General features: G+C 38.0%; 1 protein-coding gene across 1 annotated transcript in view; it reads left to right on the top strand.

The window, feature by feature from the left end:
• SLC39A9 (solute carrier family 39 member 9) overlaps positions 1-20,932 on the top strand; it is a 23,703-nt gene extending 2,771 nt beyond the window's left edge. The window contains exons 2-7 of the mRNA XM_074584854.1: positions 2,902-3,010; positions 8,922-9,113; positions 11,563-11,631; positions 12,787-12,872; positions 14,708-14,842; positions 16,517-20,932. Of these exons, the coding sequence (XP_074440955.1) occupies positions 2,902-3,010; positions 8,922-9,113; positions 11,563-11,631; positions 12,787-12,872; positions 14,708-14,842; positions 16,517-16,747 (822 nt within the window). The 3' untranslated portion in view covers positions 16,748-20,932. The remainder of the gene's footprint in view (positions 1-2,901; positions 3,011-8,921; positions 9,114-11,562; positions 11,632-12,786; positions 12,873-14,707; positions 14,843-16,516) is intronic.

Here is a 20,932-nt window from a genome sequence, read left to right as displayed (position 1 = left end):
GAACTTCACTTTATTTCTGTATGCGGATGTACCCTTTCAGCTTAATCCTGATTTACAGTACTGTTAGGCTAACATTGGTCTGGAAACAACACTATACCAGTTCTTGAGGCTATTTCCTATGTTGTAGCCTAACTGCACCCAAAAAAATAACAATAATAAAAAAAATATTGAGTTCTAGCACTTTGAATCTTCTGCTGGCCTAACACAGGCAGGCAGTGTTGGATGGAGTAGGACTGCTTGCTCTTTAAAGTAGGTGTTATTGCTAGGTCCAAGTAAGAGTTTCAGTACCATGTAGATTTAAAACAAATACTGAGCTGGGGAACAGCTTGCTAATTTGAGGATTTAAGACTTTTCCCATGCATTTTTTTTTAACACTGTTTACTGTGTTGCTCCTGTTTTTAACAAGAGACACACAAGTGTTTTGTAACTGAAATGGTTTGATTTCTTGGATGAAGCTAGATGACTTGTGCCTGTCTGGGTAGGCTGCAACTATTAGATTGCTGCATTCACTAAGTATTTTGTACTGAAAAGGAGATGAGGACTTCTCTTGAAACAGTAACTTGCTAGTGTGTATTATTTCCATGGATCTTTAAAATCCACAGATGCCCAAATGAAATCAGGTAGTACTCTGTATTTGCAGTTGTAATAAAACTGTTTTATTACTTCTGACACTTTTTTCCCTGTGTTTATGTAAAAGAGATTATAGTGCTGCGCTATAAAAATAATCTTGTTTTTCTTTGTAAGATACTTAATTTTTTCAAAATGACTTTATGAACAGTGCGTGTTGAAGATTATCTTTTCATGTAGGTTGCCACTGTATAACAATTTACCAAGTGTAATAGTTACATGTGCCAGTGTACAGTGCATGTTTGTGGAAACTTTACAGGTGTTTTCATCTCTTGCATACTGCTACTTGAAATTTCCCCAGCAATGCTCTAATTGTTTCCATATGGTCACATTTGGCTTGCTTTCAAGAAAGCTAATTGTGCATTTCTCTAGAGCTTCCTATTTCTTCTATACAAGTGTTGCCTATTTCGGTGAGTCTAGACATCGTGTGTCACTATAGTGCATGAAGGAGAACGGATGGCATAATCAAGATGAACAACAAGTGGTTTCCCATTAGTTAAACACTGACCTCTGTCTCCAGGTCCTCAGTAGCTAATGTTAGTATTTTGGTAGCGAAGCGAAAAGTAATAGTAAAGTACTCTTATATTGGTAAAACAGAATTTAGTCAGTTTGGGAGGGGTGACATCTCTCTAAGCTAAGGGTGTGTTTTTTAATCTCTTTGTAGAAATTCTTCCTGGAATATGAACCAAATTATTTTTCTTTCTATAAAAACATTGTTTGTGTATTTTTTGTTGAAGTTTAATTGCAAATTTGCAATACTTATGTAACAAATCTATTTTAAAACCTATCTTTGCAGAGGGGGGAGGGAATTGCTATTGTGTGTAATTACCTGGAGAGTGGAATATAATTTCTATTGCCCTAAATGCCTTCACAGTCTTTAACTCCTTTTAAAATGCTACTGGAAGGCTTAGAAATGGTTGTAAAAACAATATGCACTGGTCTGCATTTATGCATCTCCTAAACAGATTAAAAAGGAAAAAAAGACTGAGATGAAATGTATATTAGCATCATTATCGGGCTGACTGATGCAGTTCCCTCATTTAAACTCTCATTTGAGTAAACCTTTTAAAATTATTTTTTTATAATTCTGGTTTTGGACCTGTTTTGGGGATTCAGGCCTTTCTGCCATAGTTTTAGCTACCTGATATTCTGCAGGTGCTGTGATACTGGAGTTCTAAAACTTCACCTGGCACCTTATTTATTTTTTTTAAAAATACATGGAACACATCATCAGATGTTTCAAGTAGAAAAAAAAGTGTCTTGCTCTTAAAACTGTGGATAAAAAAGTAATTTATGTTTTTAGAGAGAATCGGTTCTTCAGCGATACCCTATTAAATAGAAGGACATTAAAGTATGGCAGTTTTAAGGACAAGCTTCTGCACAAGGGCGGCTGATTGGTTTAGAGACTCAAATATAGTCTGTTTATTGTGTAACAGCCTTACAACAGCTTAAGGTCATTTCTTGTGTCTCTCTAAACCTAATGGTGAAAGTAGAGCTCCTGATGCTTTTTTTCCTCTAAAGTCTTCCTTTTCTCTTTCTGTAGTCCTAAAACTTTTGTTAGCCCTTTTCTGTGTTATATAAATATAGCTGACTTAGCAGTTTTCGTGCTTGACCAATGTATTTGTATCTGTAGTTGCTTTTATGTTAGTGGTTCTCTTTCTGGTTTTGCTTTGGTAATTTCATTTTCTTTCTTGTATTTTGTTTTATTATTTAGATTGGCCTTTTTGGCAAATAGGCAATTTATCTTGCTGTGTGCCATACCTAGCAGAGATTTTAGGAAACTTCATGTTTAAGTATGATTTGTAGTAGGAAGGATATATTTGAAAAGAAACCTAGAATGGAGACAAAATGTAGAGTTGCAAATGCACTTCAAAATTCAAACACTTTCAATCTTGCTTTGTCTATGCAGGCCCTACAGTTTGAGTCCCTAGAGGTTGAACTAGACCCCAATAGTCATTAGTGCCAAATATAGCAGTTCATGTTATTTTGAAGTATGTGCCGTTTCATTTATTGTCTGATGTTAACACCTTTAACTTTCATTTCCTACTTCAGTTGATTACATCAGGCACTGGATATGCTAACTTTCTGAAAAGTTAATCGTTAGAAATGTAGGACTATGCAACTGGGGCTCTGGAATAAAAACCAACAAGAGGTTTTGTGGATCATTCTCTCCCCTCCTGCCCCTTTCCCCCTGCCCCAACCTTTGTTAAAGAGGTTGAGTAAAGAAAACATTTTCGTTCCTAAAGATGATACTTGTTTTGTACTTGCTTGCAGGAGAGATTAAAGTTGGTGACTGTTCTGGGTGCTGGGCTGCTGTGTGGAACTGCCTTGGCAGTCATTGTGCCAGAAGGAGTACATGCACTTTATGAAGACATTTTGGAGGGTAAGAACACAGATGGCTTTGTTCAAGATAACTTAGGTCATGGTGTTATGATGTACTGGGGCTTGTTTCTAGGGCTTTTAACATGAGATTGGTGGGAGGGTTTCACAGCAGCATGGCAGATCTGGCATGGAATCATAAAACTGCCATAGGCATGATACTGCATATTAATGGTGATCTGACAGAGGGAAGTCATCAGGCTGTAGATTGGATAACTCTTGCTGAGTGATTCGGTCATTGGCAGCTCCAGGTACTGTACTGTTCGTGGAACCAAAGCTTTTTATGCCAGGCCATGTGTAGTGTTCCTTATGCTGGGGGGAGTTCAAGTTTAACTTTCACTGGGGCTTCAAAGGAGGTATAAGGATGCCTTTGGCAGAGAATGAAATTGTCGACTATTTGCTGTTGCTTTTTTTTAGTTTAGATTGCTTCTCATTAAAACAATCACAGGATGTGTTTTATAGATCTATATGTACTTGCCCTCGTATGAATGTCCTCCTTTGAAGCTGAAGAGCATCTTGGAATTAAGTTGCCTTAATATACTTGTCTGAAAATTATGGTTATATAGGACTAATTCACAGAGTAGGAGGCATTTCTTTCTTGGGTGGTATTACACATAGAATCTGCACGTGGTTCTAAGTTCAAGCATCCAGTTCTAGTTTGCTGTTGCTGGTCTTCAAAACCTCACAGGCTCTAATGAATAGCTCAAAGCTAACAGCAATAATGTGTCTTGTAGAGACATGAGTGTGGAGCACGTGTTATACCCAGAAGTCTAAGTAAACCTTGATTTGAGGTTATGACATTAATTTAAATAGTCAGAGCTCATTACCTCTGTTTGGAGTGCACTCTAAATCTTGCTTTAGCTTGGAGTCTTGTGCTATTACATTACCATTGCATGTATGAGATTTTTACAGCATGCTCAGAATCAGAAATTTGTCTGAAGGTAAACAGCAGCAACTTAATGGTCACAGGAGAAAGGACTATGAAATTGAGGCTGTAGAGAACTTTGCAAGTGTCTGATATAATGTTGTTGCTGATCTGAGATGTCTTTTTAGCAATATGCTTTAATTTATCTTTTTTTAGTTTCCACTAAATTTAAGTTATTCTGCTTAAATTTTAAGTAAACAGAAGATAATATATAAAATCATCCTTTATTGAGAAGTGAAAGAACCTCTGATTATGCTTTTACACTGTACTGTAATTTATGCAGTCTGATGTCAGATGTCTCTAATGATCTGTAGTTGTGGGTTTGCTCTCCATTCAATTTCAAGTCTAAGTAGACTAAATTTTTCTTGTAATGATATGGCTAGCAGTAAATACAATTGCTGAGAATGTTTGCTTTTTTTTTTCCACTAAATGGGGCATACTGTTCATGTATGAAAACTGCAGTCTGCTGTTTAGAGCTATATGCTATATAACTTAAAGTTTAGTATGTGGAGAAAAGAGGCACTTCCCATTACTGCAGTAGTAATATCAGAAGTATTTACCTAGGTAAAAAGAATTTGTTCTGTGAATAAATTCGGACTAAACTCTCGGCACACAGTATCATATCGAAAGCCAGTCTGTCTGTAAGAACATTTTTTTTTGCATTGCAGAGAGGCAAAATTCATGGGTGTTACAGATTTAACTACAAAAAATATTTCTAATATTTAGGATATTCAAAGTTAAGCTTAAGATTCTGAGAACTTAACAGCTTTCGGTACATTTTTCTTGCAACTTTATGTAATTAAATGGCACCCTAGAAAGGTGCCTAAGGGAACATTGAGGTGTATTCGTATAATAGGAAGGGAAAAAAGAGAGGGGGAGAGAGGTATTTGTGTTTGTCCAGTTCCAAGTGTAATTTAACTCAGACTAGTTGCTTGTTGTCAAAACAGGTGCTTGTCATTGATACAAAAGTCATTTACTATTACTTCTGCATTTTCCCACAGGTCTGAGAATAACTTCTAATTTTTGACCTTGTAGGCTGAGACCAAATAGCGTATCATGATTCAGATTATTATTTGATCATAAACCTATGTATGTGTGTAGTGAAGCTTCATTTGAGTATTTACAAGCAAGTAAAATTCCTTCGGCAACTTCAATCCTTTTCTTTTAACATGTGAAACTGCGTAACCGCTGTCAGAAAGATCCCCTGAGTTACCCACTTTATTCTAGGGCTTGAAATAGTCTGAAGCAAAGTTAACTTTTTAATATAGATGGTGACCATATTGTGTGGTTTAAAATGATTTTATTGATCAATCTTGTTCAGCAAAGATATATTTGTGAAATCTTTCGAGGGCTACCAGACCTATTCTGATGTGCTTTGTCTGTAGTTATGGCATTGTGCCAACTTTTTGTACAGTGGGATGGATGTACAATTGTGTCTCATCCAAGAAGATGTATGAATGCTCCATCAAGAAGATGACTTGCTAGAGTAAGTCAAGTTTTTGCCGTCAATATCTAAAACTTCTGAAGAGTAGTTGCCAACCAAAAGACCTCCCCAAAATGACCAAAGTTTTACTTTTGTCACATAAGCCACAGTTGTGAAAGCCCTAATGTATGCTGTGCTCCATTTTGTTTGTTGCCATTCTTTTTCTTTTTCATAGTTAGGTGCGTGAAAGTTGCACTGTCACTCACTTAAAAAATAAAAAAAATTATCTAGTGTGAACTGTGAAAATGCAAGGTTGAAACAGCAGAGAGAGTCTGTGTGGAATTGTAACTATTATAATCAATTCAGACGTGAATATCCTTACCTTGATTCAAGCAGAACAAATCATCTTTTCTGAAGTCAAAAAGCTTTCTAACGCTGAATGATGACTCCTCCAAAAGCCTTGTCTATTCTCATGCTGAGAAAACATTGCATGCTGTTAGACCAATGAAACAATCTAGTTAATATCCTAGTTTCTTGTAAGTGTTGTAGGTTAGTCCTGTTAGACCTGTTACCATTAAATGTGATAAAAAAAAACCAAACCCCAACAACTGACCCTAAAATCAGTAACATTGTTTCCAATAAAGATTTTTTTTTTAGAATTTCTGGTAGAAACTTCTTGCTCTTAATCAATGTTGTTCTGTATAGTATTGTCATCAAAGCAGTTCTGTCCTGTGAAATAGCACGAAATACAAAGTGAAACCAATGAAGGGTTTTTGCGTGTCATTGTTTCAAGTCACTTTGGAAGAAGTATTTTTCAGAAAAAAGAGAGTTCAGCTGATGGACAAGGTCAAGTAGGTCATTCCAAACTTCAGGAAGAATTAAAAGGGATAGATAGGAACAAGTGATTAATACATAAGACTCTGTCGTCTTTACACTCTCGCATCAGGTATTTATATACATTGATGATAAGATCCCTCTGAGCCTTCTCTTGTCTGAATGGTCCCAGCTCTCAGCCTTTTCTTATAGGAAGATGCTCCAGTGTGTCCATGTGTCTCTTGTACTGGGGAGTGCAGAACTGGACCCAGCACTCCAGGTGTGGCCTCGCCAGTGCTGAGTAGAGCACATATGCCTCGACCTGTGGGCAATGCTCTCCCTAGTGCAGCCCAGGACTTGATTAGCCTTTTTTTTTTTTTTGCCACAGAGCACACTGCTGGCTCATGGCAAACTTTGTGTCCACGAGGACCCCGAGGTCCTTTTCTGCAAGCCTGCTTTTCTGATTGTTGGCCCCCAGCATGTACTGATACCTGGGGTTATTCCCTTCTTAAGATCAAGTCAGATATTAAGAGTAAAATATAGCTCCTGATCAAGCATTTGAATGTGACAGAGTCTTCTTCATGTTCTGGGTTTATATTATAGTGTTAACTGTTGCTTTGAGGGGGAGTAGAAATTAATGTGTCACCTGCTTCCTTATATTGGACTCCGATGCATATGTTTTTTAGGGCACTGGAGCTTTGCAAATGGGTTCTCTGTTTTTTATTTCTTATTTAAAAAAAAAAAAAAAATTTCTCTTGAGTTCCCATGTAAATGCAGGAAGGTTGCTTGTGTCAGTAACTGTGTTCTCTAATGTAAGGGAAGGACAGGAGACTTTACAAAAATAATTACAATTAGAGATTGTGATACTATCACTGGGTCTAGCGGAGAAACGTAGAAGAAGAAACGTTTTCTCAGTAGAACATTAAAGAAATCTACAAATATTAATTGAACCTGCCAAATGTGATTGTAAGCATTGGCCCTGTTCTGGAACGGAGGCAACTTGTACTGAATCGTTGGTAGTTCAGGGCGTGCAACTCAAACATGTGACTTACCTTGAGGTATCAGATGTGGAAGTAGATTTACTGTGTCTGTTCTCCCATTGGGAACATTTGCATACTAGTTACTGGGTGTAAAGCACCTTACCTGCTGTGGAAGTACAACTATTTATAATAACAAGTATACCAAGGAGTGTTAAATGCGTCTCCTGCATCACCCAAAGGGCTTTCTAGCCTGGGACCACGAGGAGAAATATTAAAAAAACCCCAAAACATATGATTCAGGGGAGCACAGAGTCTGAAACCAAGAGGTCAGATGTTTATTGTGCATTATATGGTAGTGGGGAAATTAATTCAAAATTCCCTATTCCTGATCTTTGCATGTACCTTTCCAACAGTGTATTTCTGTACGCTGTTGGCAGAAGAAAGTTTAGACATGATTCTTTGCTTATGTCAGCTGGAAGCAATACCTAGAATTTTGCTAAAAAATAGCTTTATTAAATCTTTCACATAAACGTACTAAGGTAACTCTTGCCGATCTTTGGTGGCCAGTACTGAAGAAGCTGTGTACTTCTGGACATTGTTTGCCCTCTGTGTCAGATGGGATTGCAGAAGCAGTAGTCTCCTGTGGTCTCGAGCAAGGTTGGAGGATCTCATGGACCTCTCTTGGAAGCCCCTATGCCAAAGACTACTGGAAATATTAAATGCATGTGCCAGAAGAACCTTCTCCTTTCTCTTTAGGTCTGTGTAAGTTCAGAGTGAGACTGATGTAATTTCTGTTGAAAATTCTGTTGAATTATGTGCGTGGTGAGTATTTGGTTGTGGTAAAGATTACACGTGCTGGGCTAAAGGCAACCTGTAAAAGTTGGTAAAGTTCTATTATGTCTCTGTTTTCTAAAAGTCACTGTAGGTAAAGACGTTTGTCACTTACGAACCTATGAAATATTTGAAAATATTTCAAATTATGAACTGTGCGCCAAATAAAGCATTTTATACCATGGAAACTTAACTAAAAACCTGTCCAGCCATCTTCCTTTCCCCTTGTTAGATTTTTAGAGTCGTTCCAAGCTCACCTAATTTCAGGGTAGCTCAGTGAGGCAAAGTAAATGTCTTGGAGTGGGCGTGGAATTAAAGCGTGTGTAGGGAAAGGGAACAACCACACAACATTCAACTCCAGGGCTTTGGGGTTTTTTAGTTTCTACTGACATTTGTAGGACGCTGTGCTGACTTACCTGTTGTTTTAGTCCGTATCAGTGGAGTGTATCAGTGCTAACTTGTTTAACTGGAGACTGATTCTTTGAGATATAAAGTTCATCTTCTTAAAGACTGCATTGGATTTCTTAGTGGACGGAACCTATTTTATCTCCTCATACTGTATTTTCTCACTTAAATGAAGGTTGTGACTTTACTGCTTGACAGTATCTCTGAATACTGTCAAAACGGGCAAATTCAATTAAAAAAGGAATTATTTAGCAATTTTTGTTAATCAATTTGTGTTTCAAATGCAGCTTTAAACAAAGTAGCCTTGGCTTATCAGGTATTAATGCCTTCTTTGCTTTTCCGTGCTGAAGATATATGGGGAAGAGGCCAACTAGATAAAGGTGTGCTTCCCTAAGTAAAGGGTCTAAGACTGACCTTAAATGAGGACTTTTGTGTATTGTCCAAAAAAGCGTGAGCAAAGCTTTCAGCAAAAGAGGAGAAAAGTGACCATGCCATGTTTAGTCCCCTGTCTCCTAATCTGTTTGCTTACCTGCCACAGGCAAACATCACCCAGCGAGCGAGATACAGCATGTGATGGAGTCTGAGAAGGTTGCGGAAATCCCGGTTGTACATGAGTATGGCCATGACCATTCCAGGTTGCATGCCTACATTGGTGTATCCCTTGTCCTCGGCTTTGTCTTCATGCTGCTGGTGGACCAGATAGGCAGCTCTCACGTGCACTCTACAGATGGTAAGTAAAGATTCACTTCAATTAGACTCGCCAATTAGTCTTAATTAGCAAATGGCAAATTTCTTCACTGCTGATGGGATTTAATTTGACCAGTCATGTCCAGAGTTTCAGTAGGTGCTTTACAGACATAAAGCAAGGTCTTTGTGAAATGTTTTTGCTGGAAATCTATCCTGGAATTCAGCATAATTTGAGATCTTGCTTTGCTAACATGAAGGAACTGTATGAGCACATATGGTGTGGGAGTTATTGACTGGTTTACAGTATCACCCATAGGGTATTTCTTTGGTTTTCTGAGAAACTTCAGGTTAGTCTTATCTTCATTTGTTTTTTCTACTTAATTGTCATACATGTAGGTAAAATTTGCAAAGAACAAAAAGTTATCTTACATAAGACTGCAGAAATGACTAGATGTAAGCTCTGGTCCCTAACTGTAACTGCACAGCTGGACTTACACACCAATCTAGAGCCTTGCTTACTTCAAAATATTTCCTGCTTAGTCCAAAGATTTCTCAACTTCATTGCAAGACCCTCAAAATGCCTGCAGTTGCCTCTTTTTGCTGCCTGTGGCTTCATGCTCAGACTGTTGCTTGAAATGCACCAAAGGTGTGTTGTTGTCATCTGAAAAGGTATTTTATTGCCTTTTGCTGCTCATTTTCTCACAAATAATTTCCTCTGGTGGTGGAATTTGGCCTTCAAAAATTAAGGAATGGATTTTCAAGAGGTAAAACGCACACACAAGGGAGGTGGGTTGTGTTTTGGTTGGATCCTTGGCAGTTCATAGTGCAGCTGCGTAAATGCTTATATAGGGTTAGTGTGGTGGGATGGATGGGAAGCCAGTGCAGGAGCCATGTTGCACTTGTGCTCCGGGAGAAGTGTAAATGGAGCCACAGCCGTGGCTAGCTGATTTTCAGAGCTTTTCAGAGGAAACAGTGGCAGTGAGGATGACAAGGGTATGTAGGTAAGCAACTGACAGGATTATCCTTGACTTGTATAGATTATGAACCTTTCCTGTGTCTCTGATCAGAGCACATATAAGGAGAAGATTGAGTGTGATCTGTGTTAAACACTATAAATTAGGATATCAAGTAAAATTTTCTCTAGTCTGTATGCCTGTCACAGGAAATGTAGTAGTGCTTTTGTAATGTTTTTTTAAAGCTACAAGAGAAAAATATTTTTCTCATTTGAAACAATGTCTGCTAGTTTTATCTCCAAGTGGCTAGATTTTACTTTCTCCAAACTAGAAAAATTCTGTAGGTTAGAATGGAGGTATGAAATTAAATGTGACATTGTCTTTGAGCGTGTTTAGTTCTGGTCAATCCAAGACAAATTTAAAGAAAATGTTCTTTGTGAATGATCTCCTCCTGTTTGTCATGAATAGACTATCACAGTCATCCAGCAGGATCTTATGCAATTAATTGCTCAAATAGGCTCTCCTTGATTCAAAAGATCAATCTGACCAAAGAGAGTACATCAATTTTCAGCCCACTCACTTCCCTGCTCTGACTCACTGCGGAACTACATGGGTGCCTGGGCACCAGGAGAGAGAGACTGGAGGGCAGGGAGACAGGCAGGAGGAAAGGAGCAGGACTTTCCCTTTTGGCAGCAGTGCAAACTTATTAAAGTAGCTGTGTAAATGTGCTTGTAGTCAGCTTACTGGCCTCTAGTATAATTAAATAACAGCTGTTCAGCTGTTTGTAGTTAAACAGTTGAATAATAAGTTTTCTATACCTGTGTGGGATTTATCTGCCCTGTTCGCTGCAGTGATTCTTCATAACATTTTCAATGCCTGTTGTGTAGTGGTGGATATTGCCCTGTTGTGCTGTGTGAGCTAACCTGCAAATGTCCTCAGAGTAGCTGTCAAACAATTGCAGTCAAAACACTAGATCTCAAGCAGGACTGGCTGCACTTCTTCTATGTGGTATATAATGTTGGAGGGAAATCTTTGCCACTGCTGCCATGACAAGTAGAATTTTTGTCTTACTGGGAATTGCCAGAGAATCAGTGCAACAGAGACTGCCCCAGACTGTCACCTGATGGAAAATGCCAACACTGGGCTATGTGGGGAAAAAATCATCCTGACTCTTGGAGCAGCTCTGGATTCATGGGATGCAAAACTAGCTTGAATTCCCTTTGGTAGCACAGAAGTTTAATATTTGTTTTCAGGAGGTTAAGAAAAACAACTGCTTCTGCTTACAACAGTAATCCTGTAAATTGCAAAAAATTGTCTATGATTCTGTCACTTGTTTGTTGGCAGAACTTCAGGTGATTTGAAGGTGTTAAGTATCAAACTATTTTATAGTAAATCTAACGCAGAAATACAAAAGCTGATAGTTTTGCGTGTAACTGCCTAAGCTGCTGGTAGAGACATGTGTGATGATACTTACAATTTTTCTTCCAGCATAATTTGTTTGTTCTCTTTATCCTAACTTTTTTCTCATAACCGTTTCAGATCCAGAAGCTGCAAGATCAGGCAACTCCAAAATCACCACGACGCTTGGACTAGTAGTCCATGCTGCAGGTAATGTGGCACCTATTGTTACCAGTTGACAAGGACTTCCATTGCTGTGTGGCTCATCTTTAGATGTGATGGAAACAGTTGCGTTTTGGTTTTGAGGGTGGCTTTTTTTAATAAAAAAAAAAAAAAGTGGGGAGGAGGAAGGAAGAACTAAGGATCTTCCTCAAAACTTACTGGGAAAACATACTCCAGTGCTCAGAATGTTCCATGGAGTTTTATTTGGGTACAGTGTTTTCAATTCTTTATTTTTTCCCATGTGAAAAGTTGTGTGATGCTCACTCTGCCTCTCCAGTTACTTCGCTGGTTGCTTTAACTGCTAAATTTCAATATGTGCTAACACGTGTGATAAGTAGTATGAAACACCTTCAGGTTTGCTTGTCAGTTGACCTGTGTTTTTAAAAAAATAATAAAATTAAGTTTAAAAAAATAATATCTTGTGGAAAAAGGAGATTATAGGGCAGAGTGCAAAGATTTGGGGTGACTTTTGAGGACTGAAAAAGTTACATATGTATGGCAGCCAACCTATGTTCATATTGCAATTCTTCACTATATATATGCAGTACAAATATGATGCTTTTTCTTTTCCTGCTGAAAGTTATTTTCTAGCTAAGTCATAAGATTTTGATTAAAAATATATTTTTTTCATTAAATGAAGTATCTGTATATTAAGGATTTAAGATAGTGTCCATTTCCTACTTCATTTAGACAATATTTTAAATGGTAAGAAAATAGTATTTACAATAGTATCTATAGTTTTAAAAATCATTTCAAGAGTAATAATTAAAATTATTTTAATGCTTAGAATCTAAAGCTGATTTTTTTATTTTAGACAGGAACCCACTTATACTATAGAAGACTAAAATAACTTGTTAGCTGGTTCTAACATGTCAGAATGTGTCAATGCTGAATTGATTCTCAGTATGGTTTTTATGGTCTTGGTGAAAAAAGAGACGGCTCCTGCTGAGGGTTGTCTGAAATCCTGAAATTGTGGCTTAACAAAGGGAAGTCAGTCATGGGTTGGGTTGATGTAGTTAATGGCATTTTGAGTAAGAGGACTTCTGAAATCAACATGTTTTGTACTGTCAGCCATTGAGGGTGTGGGAAAGCGAAACTGATCCGGATGGAGGAATAATCCCTGAATTTGCACTCCTCTTTCAGCTGATGGTGTTGCATTGGGTGCAGCAGCTTCTACTTCTCAGACTAGTGTCCAGTTGATAGTATTTGTTGCGATTATGTTGCACAAGGTAAGTCGTCATCCAAAAAATTTTATTTGTTCTTTAAAAGACTGTTAAAGCATATAGAATTACTAAAGATCTTAAGTTTCCTTAGTAATATAATCTGGAAATGTGTAACACCACTGAAATGAACAGGCGAGTAGTACAGCTTCCAGGACCAAAAAGCGCTGGTACGATGTATGACAGGATAACAAATGATGGGTGCTAAGTCTGAATGAGGTACAAATGAGAGAGAATTCTGGATGCCTACTGCCTGCCTTGGTTGCAGTGGTTGGGAAGAGTCTCCCAAAAGTAGGGAGAGAATAATAGCTCATTAAGAGATGCGGCAGTTTCACAATGATTTTTTTTTTTTGTTTTCTGAAGATAGCAAGGTGGTGTGTTTTGTGTTGTGGGTGTTTTTTATTTGTTTTGTGGTTTTGTTTTTAAACCCAAGCCAACAGTATAACTTCTGGTTACCTCTGTTACTGTAGTGGGTTCAACATCAGTTATATGCCATTTCTGCAGGAAAAACTTTTAAACGTTGTTCTGATGATAACAAGCAAACAATGACTCTTGAAATGGGAGGATCTTTTTTCATTAGTGTTTGTACCAAGGTATATATTAGCCATATTGGTTCTAAGCGTATATGTGCAGATGCATATTTGACTTATGGCAGCACTTGTATATATTACAATAGTTAGTCATGTGTTCATCCAAAGTCTCGCTTCTGTAATTGCATGGAAGCAATACATAATACAATATTTACAATACATATTCAGTACATAATTCCATGTCCAAAATGTTAGGAAATACAGATCTACTATGTCTCTTCTTCGCTGTTTGTACAATAAACTGTGCTTTACATAACCTTCTTCACAGGTGGCAAAGTCAATGTCACGTCTTGCTGTGAATCTTAGTTTATGGCTATTGCCAAGTGAAACTTGTTTTTATTATTCTTAATGTTCAAATTAACTGTCTTCTGAAATTGTACAATATCAGATCTCCTATGAAAGATTGTCAATAAATATTTGGTATTGAAAGGGAAATGTATTTCTTCTCTGGTGTCTTTTTTTTATTCTTATCTTCTGATCCTGTTTGATGCTTTTGCCTTTTTCATCTTTCCCCTCCACACCACTCACGGTTTCCTCGTTCTAGGTTTAAAACAAAAAAGATTCTGTGTATAAAAACTGAAAACTGCTCAATATATTTTAGTTTGTCTTATCTCACATAAAATTGTCAGAGTGGACTGCTATTGCCTTTGTGCAAGCAAAAATGTAGTCAATTCTGTGAGTAGATGGACAGCTATACCTTGTGGATGGGAAAATGGATGCTAGCAGAGGGAGAGGAAGGAAGTATTTGTTTGCCTCCCAGTGGGAACAGAAAGGGAACTGAATCTTGAACTAATCAAAGAGCTCTTAAGTCTTTATTCACGTGGAGACTGACAGCTGTATTTCTTTGGGAATTTTTTCCTCTCCATATTAATTGTAGAATTTTTCTGCCGTAGCTATAGAAACTGTCCATCTAAGGATGCATAGTGTCCAGACAAAAAAAAGAAATTACAGAAGTTAATGGCAATGTAGGGATTATAGCAACCATTCATGTCAGAATGAACATTTGAATATTTATGATTACTACAATTATGTATACTCTGCTAGATAGAGCACAGGTTTCCATTAGGTACTGTTCTTAATGGAGGGCATTCTGCAGAATTCTGTTGATTTGGGTTAACTGCAACATGCTAGTCCTTTCCCTGAATTTCTTCCAGTTCAGTGCATTTCATAGTGGTAAGTTGTGTTTCAACTTTAACTCAGATTTCAGGGGATTTCAGAAGCAATTGTATTACCAATGAATATTGTTTTTTGCAGGCACCAGCTGCTTTTGGCCTCGTTTCCTTCCTGATGCATGCTGGGCTGGAACGGAATCGAATTAGAAAACACTTGCTGGTCTTTGCGTTGGCAGCACCTGTTATGTCCATGGTGACATATTTAGGGCTAAGCAAGGTAAGTCTGTGATTTTTGTTCTGCCCAAAATGTAACTTAGTGATGGAATTTGGGGAGAGGATGGGGGGGCACACCATATGGGGTTAATTTAAAAATAAAAAAATAAAAAATATCCAAACTGAAAAATATAGCAGAAAGGAGATGTTTAAAAAAAAAAGTAGATAAAAAGGTAGTAATATGAATATGTGAAACAATAACCCTTTCTTTCTATCAGAACCAGCGACGTAGCTCCTCTCTAGTTATGTATAGGTTTGGATTTTTTTTAGAAGGTTGATTTGTCTTTTTTTTTCTACCTCTTCCCTATCAGAATTTAACGTATTTACTCGCATACCACATTTTATGAGATGGCTACATAGTTGAGTTATTTTCGGTGTTTCTGCATGCATTCTCATTTTAATATGCAGGTAGATAATCATCTTTGCTAGTTTTCCCCGCCATCCCAGAACTGGTTGTGTCTCACCCTCCTAAAAACAGAGTCTTGTCTCAGCTCTGTGTAACAATAGAAATCTGTGAAATGGGGCACTGCACATGAGTTTATCATATTATGACATTCCTGTATTTCTAACTGTTGTGGGCTGTGCTGGTGACACTATGATGTTACCATAAAGCATATAACATGTGACCTCATGAACCTCAAGGCATGAGAGGAAAGATTAAGTAAATCTTCTAGACTAATCCCTTTACTTGCTGGAAAGAAGTTGTAGTTGATAACTGTAGCACAGGAGACAGCAGAAAGGGCTGGGGTTGTTTGTAAACAGAAATGAGAATGGTGTTTGATCATTCTTTTGATGTAGGCTCACTAAGAGTTGTGTTTGCATTTTGCACTTCAGAAAGAACAGAGAATTGATAAGGTGCAAAGGCTGTCAAAGTGGTTATATAGTTCCAGAGCAGAAGATGTATTTCTGCTCTTTGTAAAAGTAAACTGAGTCTATACCAGAGAACTAACATCACACATGAGTTAGAAATCGGTCAAGAAGCATTTTGAAACTGATATGAGCAGGTTTGCATTTCATCACATTTAATTATGTATAGCATGATCTTAATCCTAGCATGAATGTGAGGACGTGCTCAGTTTTTTGATCCAGAAGATGCATTTATTTATGAAATTTGCATGGAAATTCTGGAAGAGTTTGGGATGTTTACTCGTACATCCAAATGAAATATTGAAAGAGTGATGGTTTGGGACTTAAATCTAGCAAATCTTGCTCTGACCAGCAGAGGACCAGATATGTAAAGGCTAGCTTCTTATTTGAACTGTTTAGAAGAAGGAAAAAAAGAAAAAAAAAAAAAAGTCAGTCCTGAGTGTCCAATCTGAATTTTATATTTTTCAAAGCACATTTTAACATTTTTTGTGTTGCTGTGAGATGGTCAAATGAGATGCTTCAGCATTGATTGTGGCTTTTTTTCTTCTGTAAGGGTTTCTAGGAGTCTGAAGTGACCTAACTAGGATGAGAGGTGTCTTTTTGCCCCCCACATCAACTTTAGAATGTCAGTTGCTACGTGTAATGTGCAAGACATTAAACAACACATTAAACCATTGTCATTGTGAGAGAATGAGGGTTGACAGAAATCCTACTGTGTCTGGACGTTTATAGAATTGTTTTATTATTGGTTGAAGAGCTTCTGCTTATCCTCATTTTTTTTTTCTCTTTCCATTTTTTTTTTCCATTTCAGAGCAGCAAAGAAGCCCTTTCAGAAGTCAATGCCACCGGAGTTGCTATGTTGTTTTCTGCTGGGACTTTTCTTTACGTTGCCACAGTTCATGTCCTCCCAGAAGTAGGAGGAATTGCTCATAGCCACAAACCTGAATCAGCCGGAGGAAAAGGACTCAGTCGTCTGGAGGTGGCAGCCCTAGTATTAGGATGCCTTATTCCTCTAGTTTTGTCCATTGGACACCATCACTAAACGTTCAGATTTCACCGTTCTTCTTGATCTGACATGAGCAGTAAATGTTGGCTGCTCCCTTTATCATTGTCTCTTACCCATCATCCATCCCATCCACTTTATGGAGTTCAGAGGGAACCTTGATTGCAAAATGAGGAATACTGGGAAAGTTTTTAGCGTAGCAAAATGTACTTTGGCAGCCGGACTTAAATTCTCTGTAACTTTCTTTTCTGAAGACATTTGCTATTTTAATTGTTACTTCTGGCCCTATTCTCAGGGAAGATGGAATTTGGAGTTTAAGAAAGGTGAGTGGGGAAGAACATAATAGCGACTCATCACGAAATTGCAATCACCAAAGTATCCTGCAATTCAGCTTTCACAGCTGAGAGCAAAGACAAAGGATGGCTGCCTTGTGAGAGGCTCTCCCCCATCGGTTCTGTGTCGTCCTGATAGTGCGAATGGTCTTGTAATGTTTGTCACTAATTATATTGCGAAAATGGGCTACACTTGGAATTCTGGACAGCACTGCTGTTGTCACAGAATTGTCACTATAAGAAGGAAATGACGTAGGCAAAGTGTAGGATTAGAATAGGAAATCAGCTGGTTGAGAAAGTGCAAAAGAATTTTGCAGTGTATTCCGTTATTTAAGACAAAACATAGAAGCAAGGAGAATATTGATTGTTTGTGCAATTGTTAATAAATTTTAAAAGGCAGTATTTCTTGGGAGATGGTCTTCTGCCAAGTCAGTAAAGCATAGGCACCAGAAATGTTAGGAGGAATTTGGTATTGGATACTGTGATTACATTACTGCTACTGTTGAGAGAGATATCCATAGCGTCCTTTGAAATCGAGCTGTTCTGGGCTCTGAGGAGTAGAAATCCGGTGGAGACAGCTGTTGAGGGACCAGAGAACTTTACTAGCTCATCTTCAAAAGTCTGAACTGCTGAAATCGGTGGGGAGGGGATTCATTAAATAAAAGGTATTAAGGCTAGCAAAGCAAGATGTTTAGTTAAATATTTATGTTGCAGATAGAACTGCTTTAGAAAGACTTTGTACTCTAAACAAAAAATCCCCAACAAACAAAAAACCAAACTGGTGGGTTCCCAGCAGACCTGTTAGGCATTTTACTTTTCCTTTAGGAATTGCACGTTCGCCTCTTACTGATAAGCATTAGTTTTGGTGAATCTACTGGAGGACTTGTTGCCAGCTGCTGATACCTGAGAGGTGACTGTGAGAAGAACGAGGTGGCAGAGGAGTAACAAAAGATCCCTCCCTTTTGAAGGCACAGCCTTCTCTTGCCAGGCACCATTTCTCTTATGCAAAATATAATTATACTCTAATAACTGTAGTGCATTGGAAAGTCAGGAATGCTTGACGTGCACAGATTCAACATAAAATTCTTTCTTTAGAGGAAAACTTTTCAATGGTCTACCCTTTTTAAACTATACTCTGTCTGCACTTTTTAAAGATAACATTGCCAAATAGGTTTTTCTTTTGACTTTCTTTAAATGTATTTTCAAGGCTTGAAATATCTTCTTAACTGAAGTGCTTCTTGTTTTCATTTGAATGAGTGTGTCTGTTTTTCATAACATTTATTACTGATACTACACAGGCCATTGTGCCTCTTAATGTCTTTACATTTTTGTCATTGTCCTGTTTGTCTACTAGTCCAATAGCGGGTATGGCCTGGCTCTTGGACTAGTCATTGCTTTGTCTGTTGGTTTTGTAACAATACAGGTGTATCCCAGGATTGAACCTGGTATTGGTCCCCAGGAATGCTTGTTAATTTGTGTGTTTTACTGTGTAAAATCAATGCAAAATCATTAGAAGTTGTTTTTTCCCACAAGACAGTATTTTCAGGTAGAATTAGTGTATTAGGCCTAAACAAGCATTTTTGACATCAGACCTCCAAAACTTTATTCTATTCTGAAAAGCCACTTCAAAGTTAGTGACATGGATGAGGTCCTTTCCTGCACATTCTTAAACTTTTTTTTTTTTACAACATACATATGCAACTAGTTAAGTTGCCTGTTTAAAAAGTTCAGTGATACAGGTTACTGACACATGTGAATGATACGTAGGCATGTTTACACCAGAGCTCTCAGTGTTCTTCCTGATTGCCCCCTAATTACCTTCTTCCTTGATAATCTCACTGTTTTACTTTGCTTAATCTTTCCAATTAACTGTTTCCAAAAGCTGGAGAGTTTGGAAGATCTGCAGCAGAAGCAGGAGATAGCTTAGTGCAGCATCAGATGCTTATGTTTTACAAAACGGTAGCTGTGTGGTTTTTTTTCTTTAAACTATCACCTGTCACTTGCACCCCACCCCACTGGTTAGGCTGGCATCCTGACTGTTCCCACTTCGGCCTCATTTTGTGTATAATGATAGCAATGTTCTAGGGAGGTTTGTAAGTGAGGTCCCATTTCATGCATTTTGTTGCTGTGTTGGAGCATGTGGCTAGTACCTGATATGGGTGAGTGTGTATTGAGGAGGATGTGGCAACCAGCCTTTTCACCGCTGGCATAACCTCTGGCGTATTCATCACTAGAGGTGCCACTGCCGAGAGGACTTGTCGTCTGTGTTTTCTCCTGTCCCTCGCATCGTGTTTCCAATTTCTGGGGCAGCCACCAGTTTAATGATTCGTGAACTACAGAGGCCAAGTTATAGCAGCAGGTGAGGGATTTTGAGTGAAAACATTGGAACTTAAAATTGGCACAAAAATTCTGATAACATGTACTTTTCATTTTGGCACTCAGTTAAGTGATAGAAGACTTGTGATTTTTTTTTTTAAATTATTTCCCCCCACACCCATTTAGAAGTAGCAACAGCATTTTCTTTTGGCTGCCTCTGTTATCTCTGTTTTGAGCTATTATTTTCAATTCTGTAGCTGAAACTGCAGTGACCAAGGAAGCTTTTGGTTATGTGATAAGGAGAATATAAAATTTTAAATGATCAAACACTTCCAAATTGTTAGTTCCACATGGAGAATTATTTTCCTAAGGCAGAGTATTTTAATGAGTTAAATAAAATGGTCCGTTTTATCATATCCCCTTTTTTAACCTATCTCCCCATCTGTCACAGTAAATCCAAGCACTGTATGTAGTCAGGGCCATCTGGTATCATTTTCTACTCCTCAGGGGACCTTGGTGCAAACAAATTCCTCTTACTCTCTCTGTAATAGCCATCTCTGCCTGTGGTTTCTACTGTGAGGGAGGTGGCAGCAGGTCTAGCAGGTAACGCTTTAACCAAGTGCCAGGCACGTCCCCCTTTCCTTCTGTAAATCCCTCTAGGAATTGTATAATCTTCTCGTCAGCTGTTTTTTTGGTTAATGATTTCTTAATTGGAAATAGGAAATTGGACTAAAGCTATTTCTGTTGACCCGGGTGTGTTCAGGTACTTTCCCTGCTGTTCTGATTCTTTTATTGTTCCTTATATAAAGAAGGGAAATACTTTTTCAGCTCCTGGTGACAGATGCAGAAGCTGTACCGACACTAACTTAAGTGAGGATGGCAGAGCTGTCACACCAGGATAGAAATTTTTGATAGTTGTGGGATGTCAGGTGGCTGGGTGTTAAACACAGAAACCCACTGTTGACTTTAAAGAACCATTTCCAGGCGGATTCTGTAAAAGGCCTAGGAAAACTACTCTCTTTATTCAGGAACTAGTTCAGAGCCCTCAAGGAGCTTTTGACAGTAGCAGATGTGTCCGCGTGGTATCAGGTCTGTGTGGAATAAGGGAGAGATGCTGTGGAGTAAATGTTGCTGCTGCTGCCTTCCTGTTCTGTGCTGGGACTTGCAAAGAAGAGGAGGGAAGTGTATTTTTATTCTTTTGGGGGTGGAAGGAGGAGGAGTGGTTGCAGTATGGTGGGAAAGCTTATGATGAATTTCAGATTCTTTATGATGAATTTCAGATTCCTGCTCACCTCAAACTTCTTTTAAAACTAAATTTATTTTTTGTTTTCTTACTGTCCTTTTATTACATCTCTTAGCAGCCTTGGCTTTCCAGGGAAAAACACTGCGTGGTCATTGCTGTTTACCTGACTCCATGTATGGAACTGTAATTTTAATGTCTCTTTTTCCAAACCATTTGTACACAAAATCATTCCATGAATGGCTGCCTTATGATTTTTCCACTTTAATTGTGAATGGTTAAAATAATGTTGCCGTTTTCGATTTGTTTTATTATATTAAATTTTTACTAGGTGCA

This window comes from Larus michahellis, chromosome 4 (assembly GCF_964199755.1).
Source record: "Larus michahellis chromosome 4, bLarMic1.1, whole genome shotgun sequence".
Classification (NCBI taxonomy): domain Eukaryota; kingdom Metazoa; phylum Chordata; class Aves; order Charadriiformes; family Laridae; genus Larus; species Larus michahellis.
Note: the sequence above shows the minus strand (reverse complement) of the source record. Positions and strands in the feature narration are given on the sequence as shown.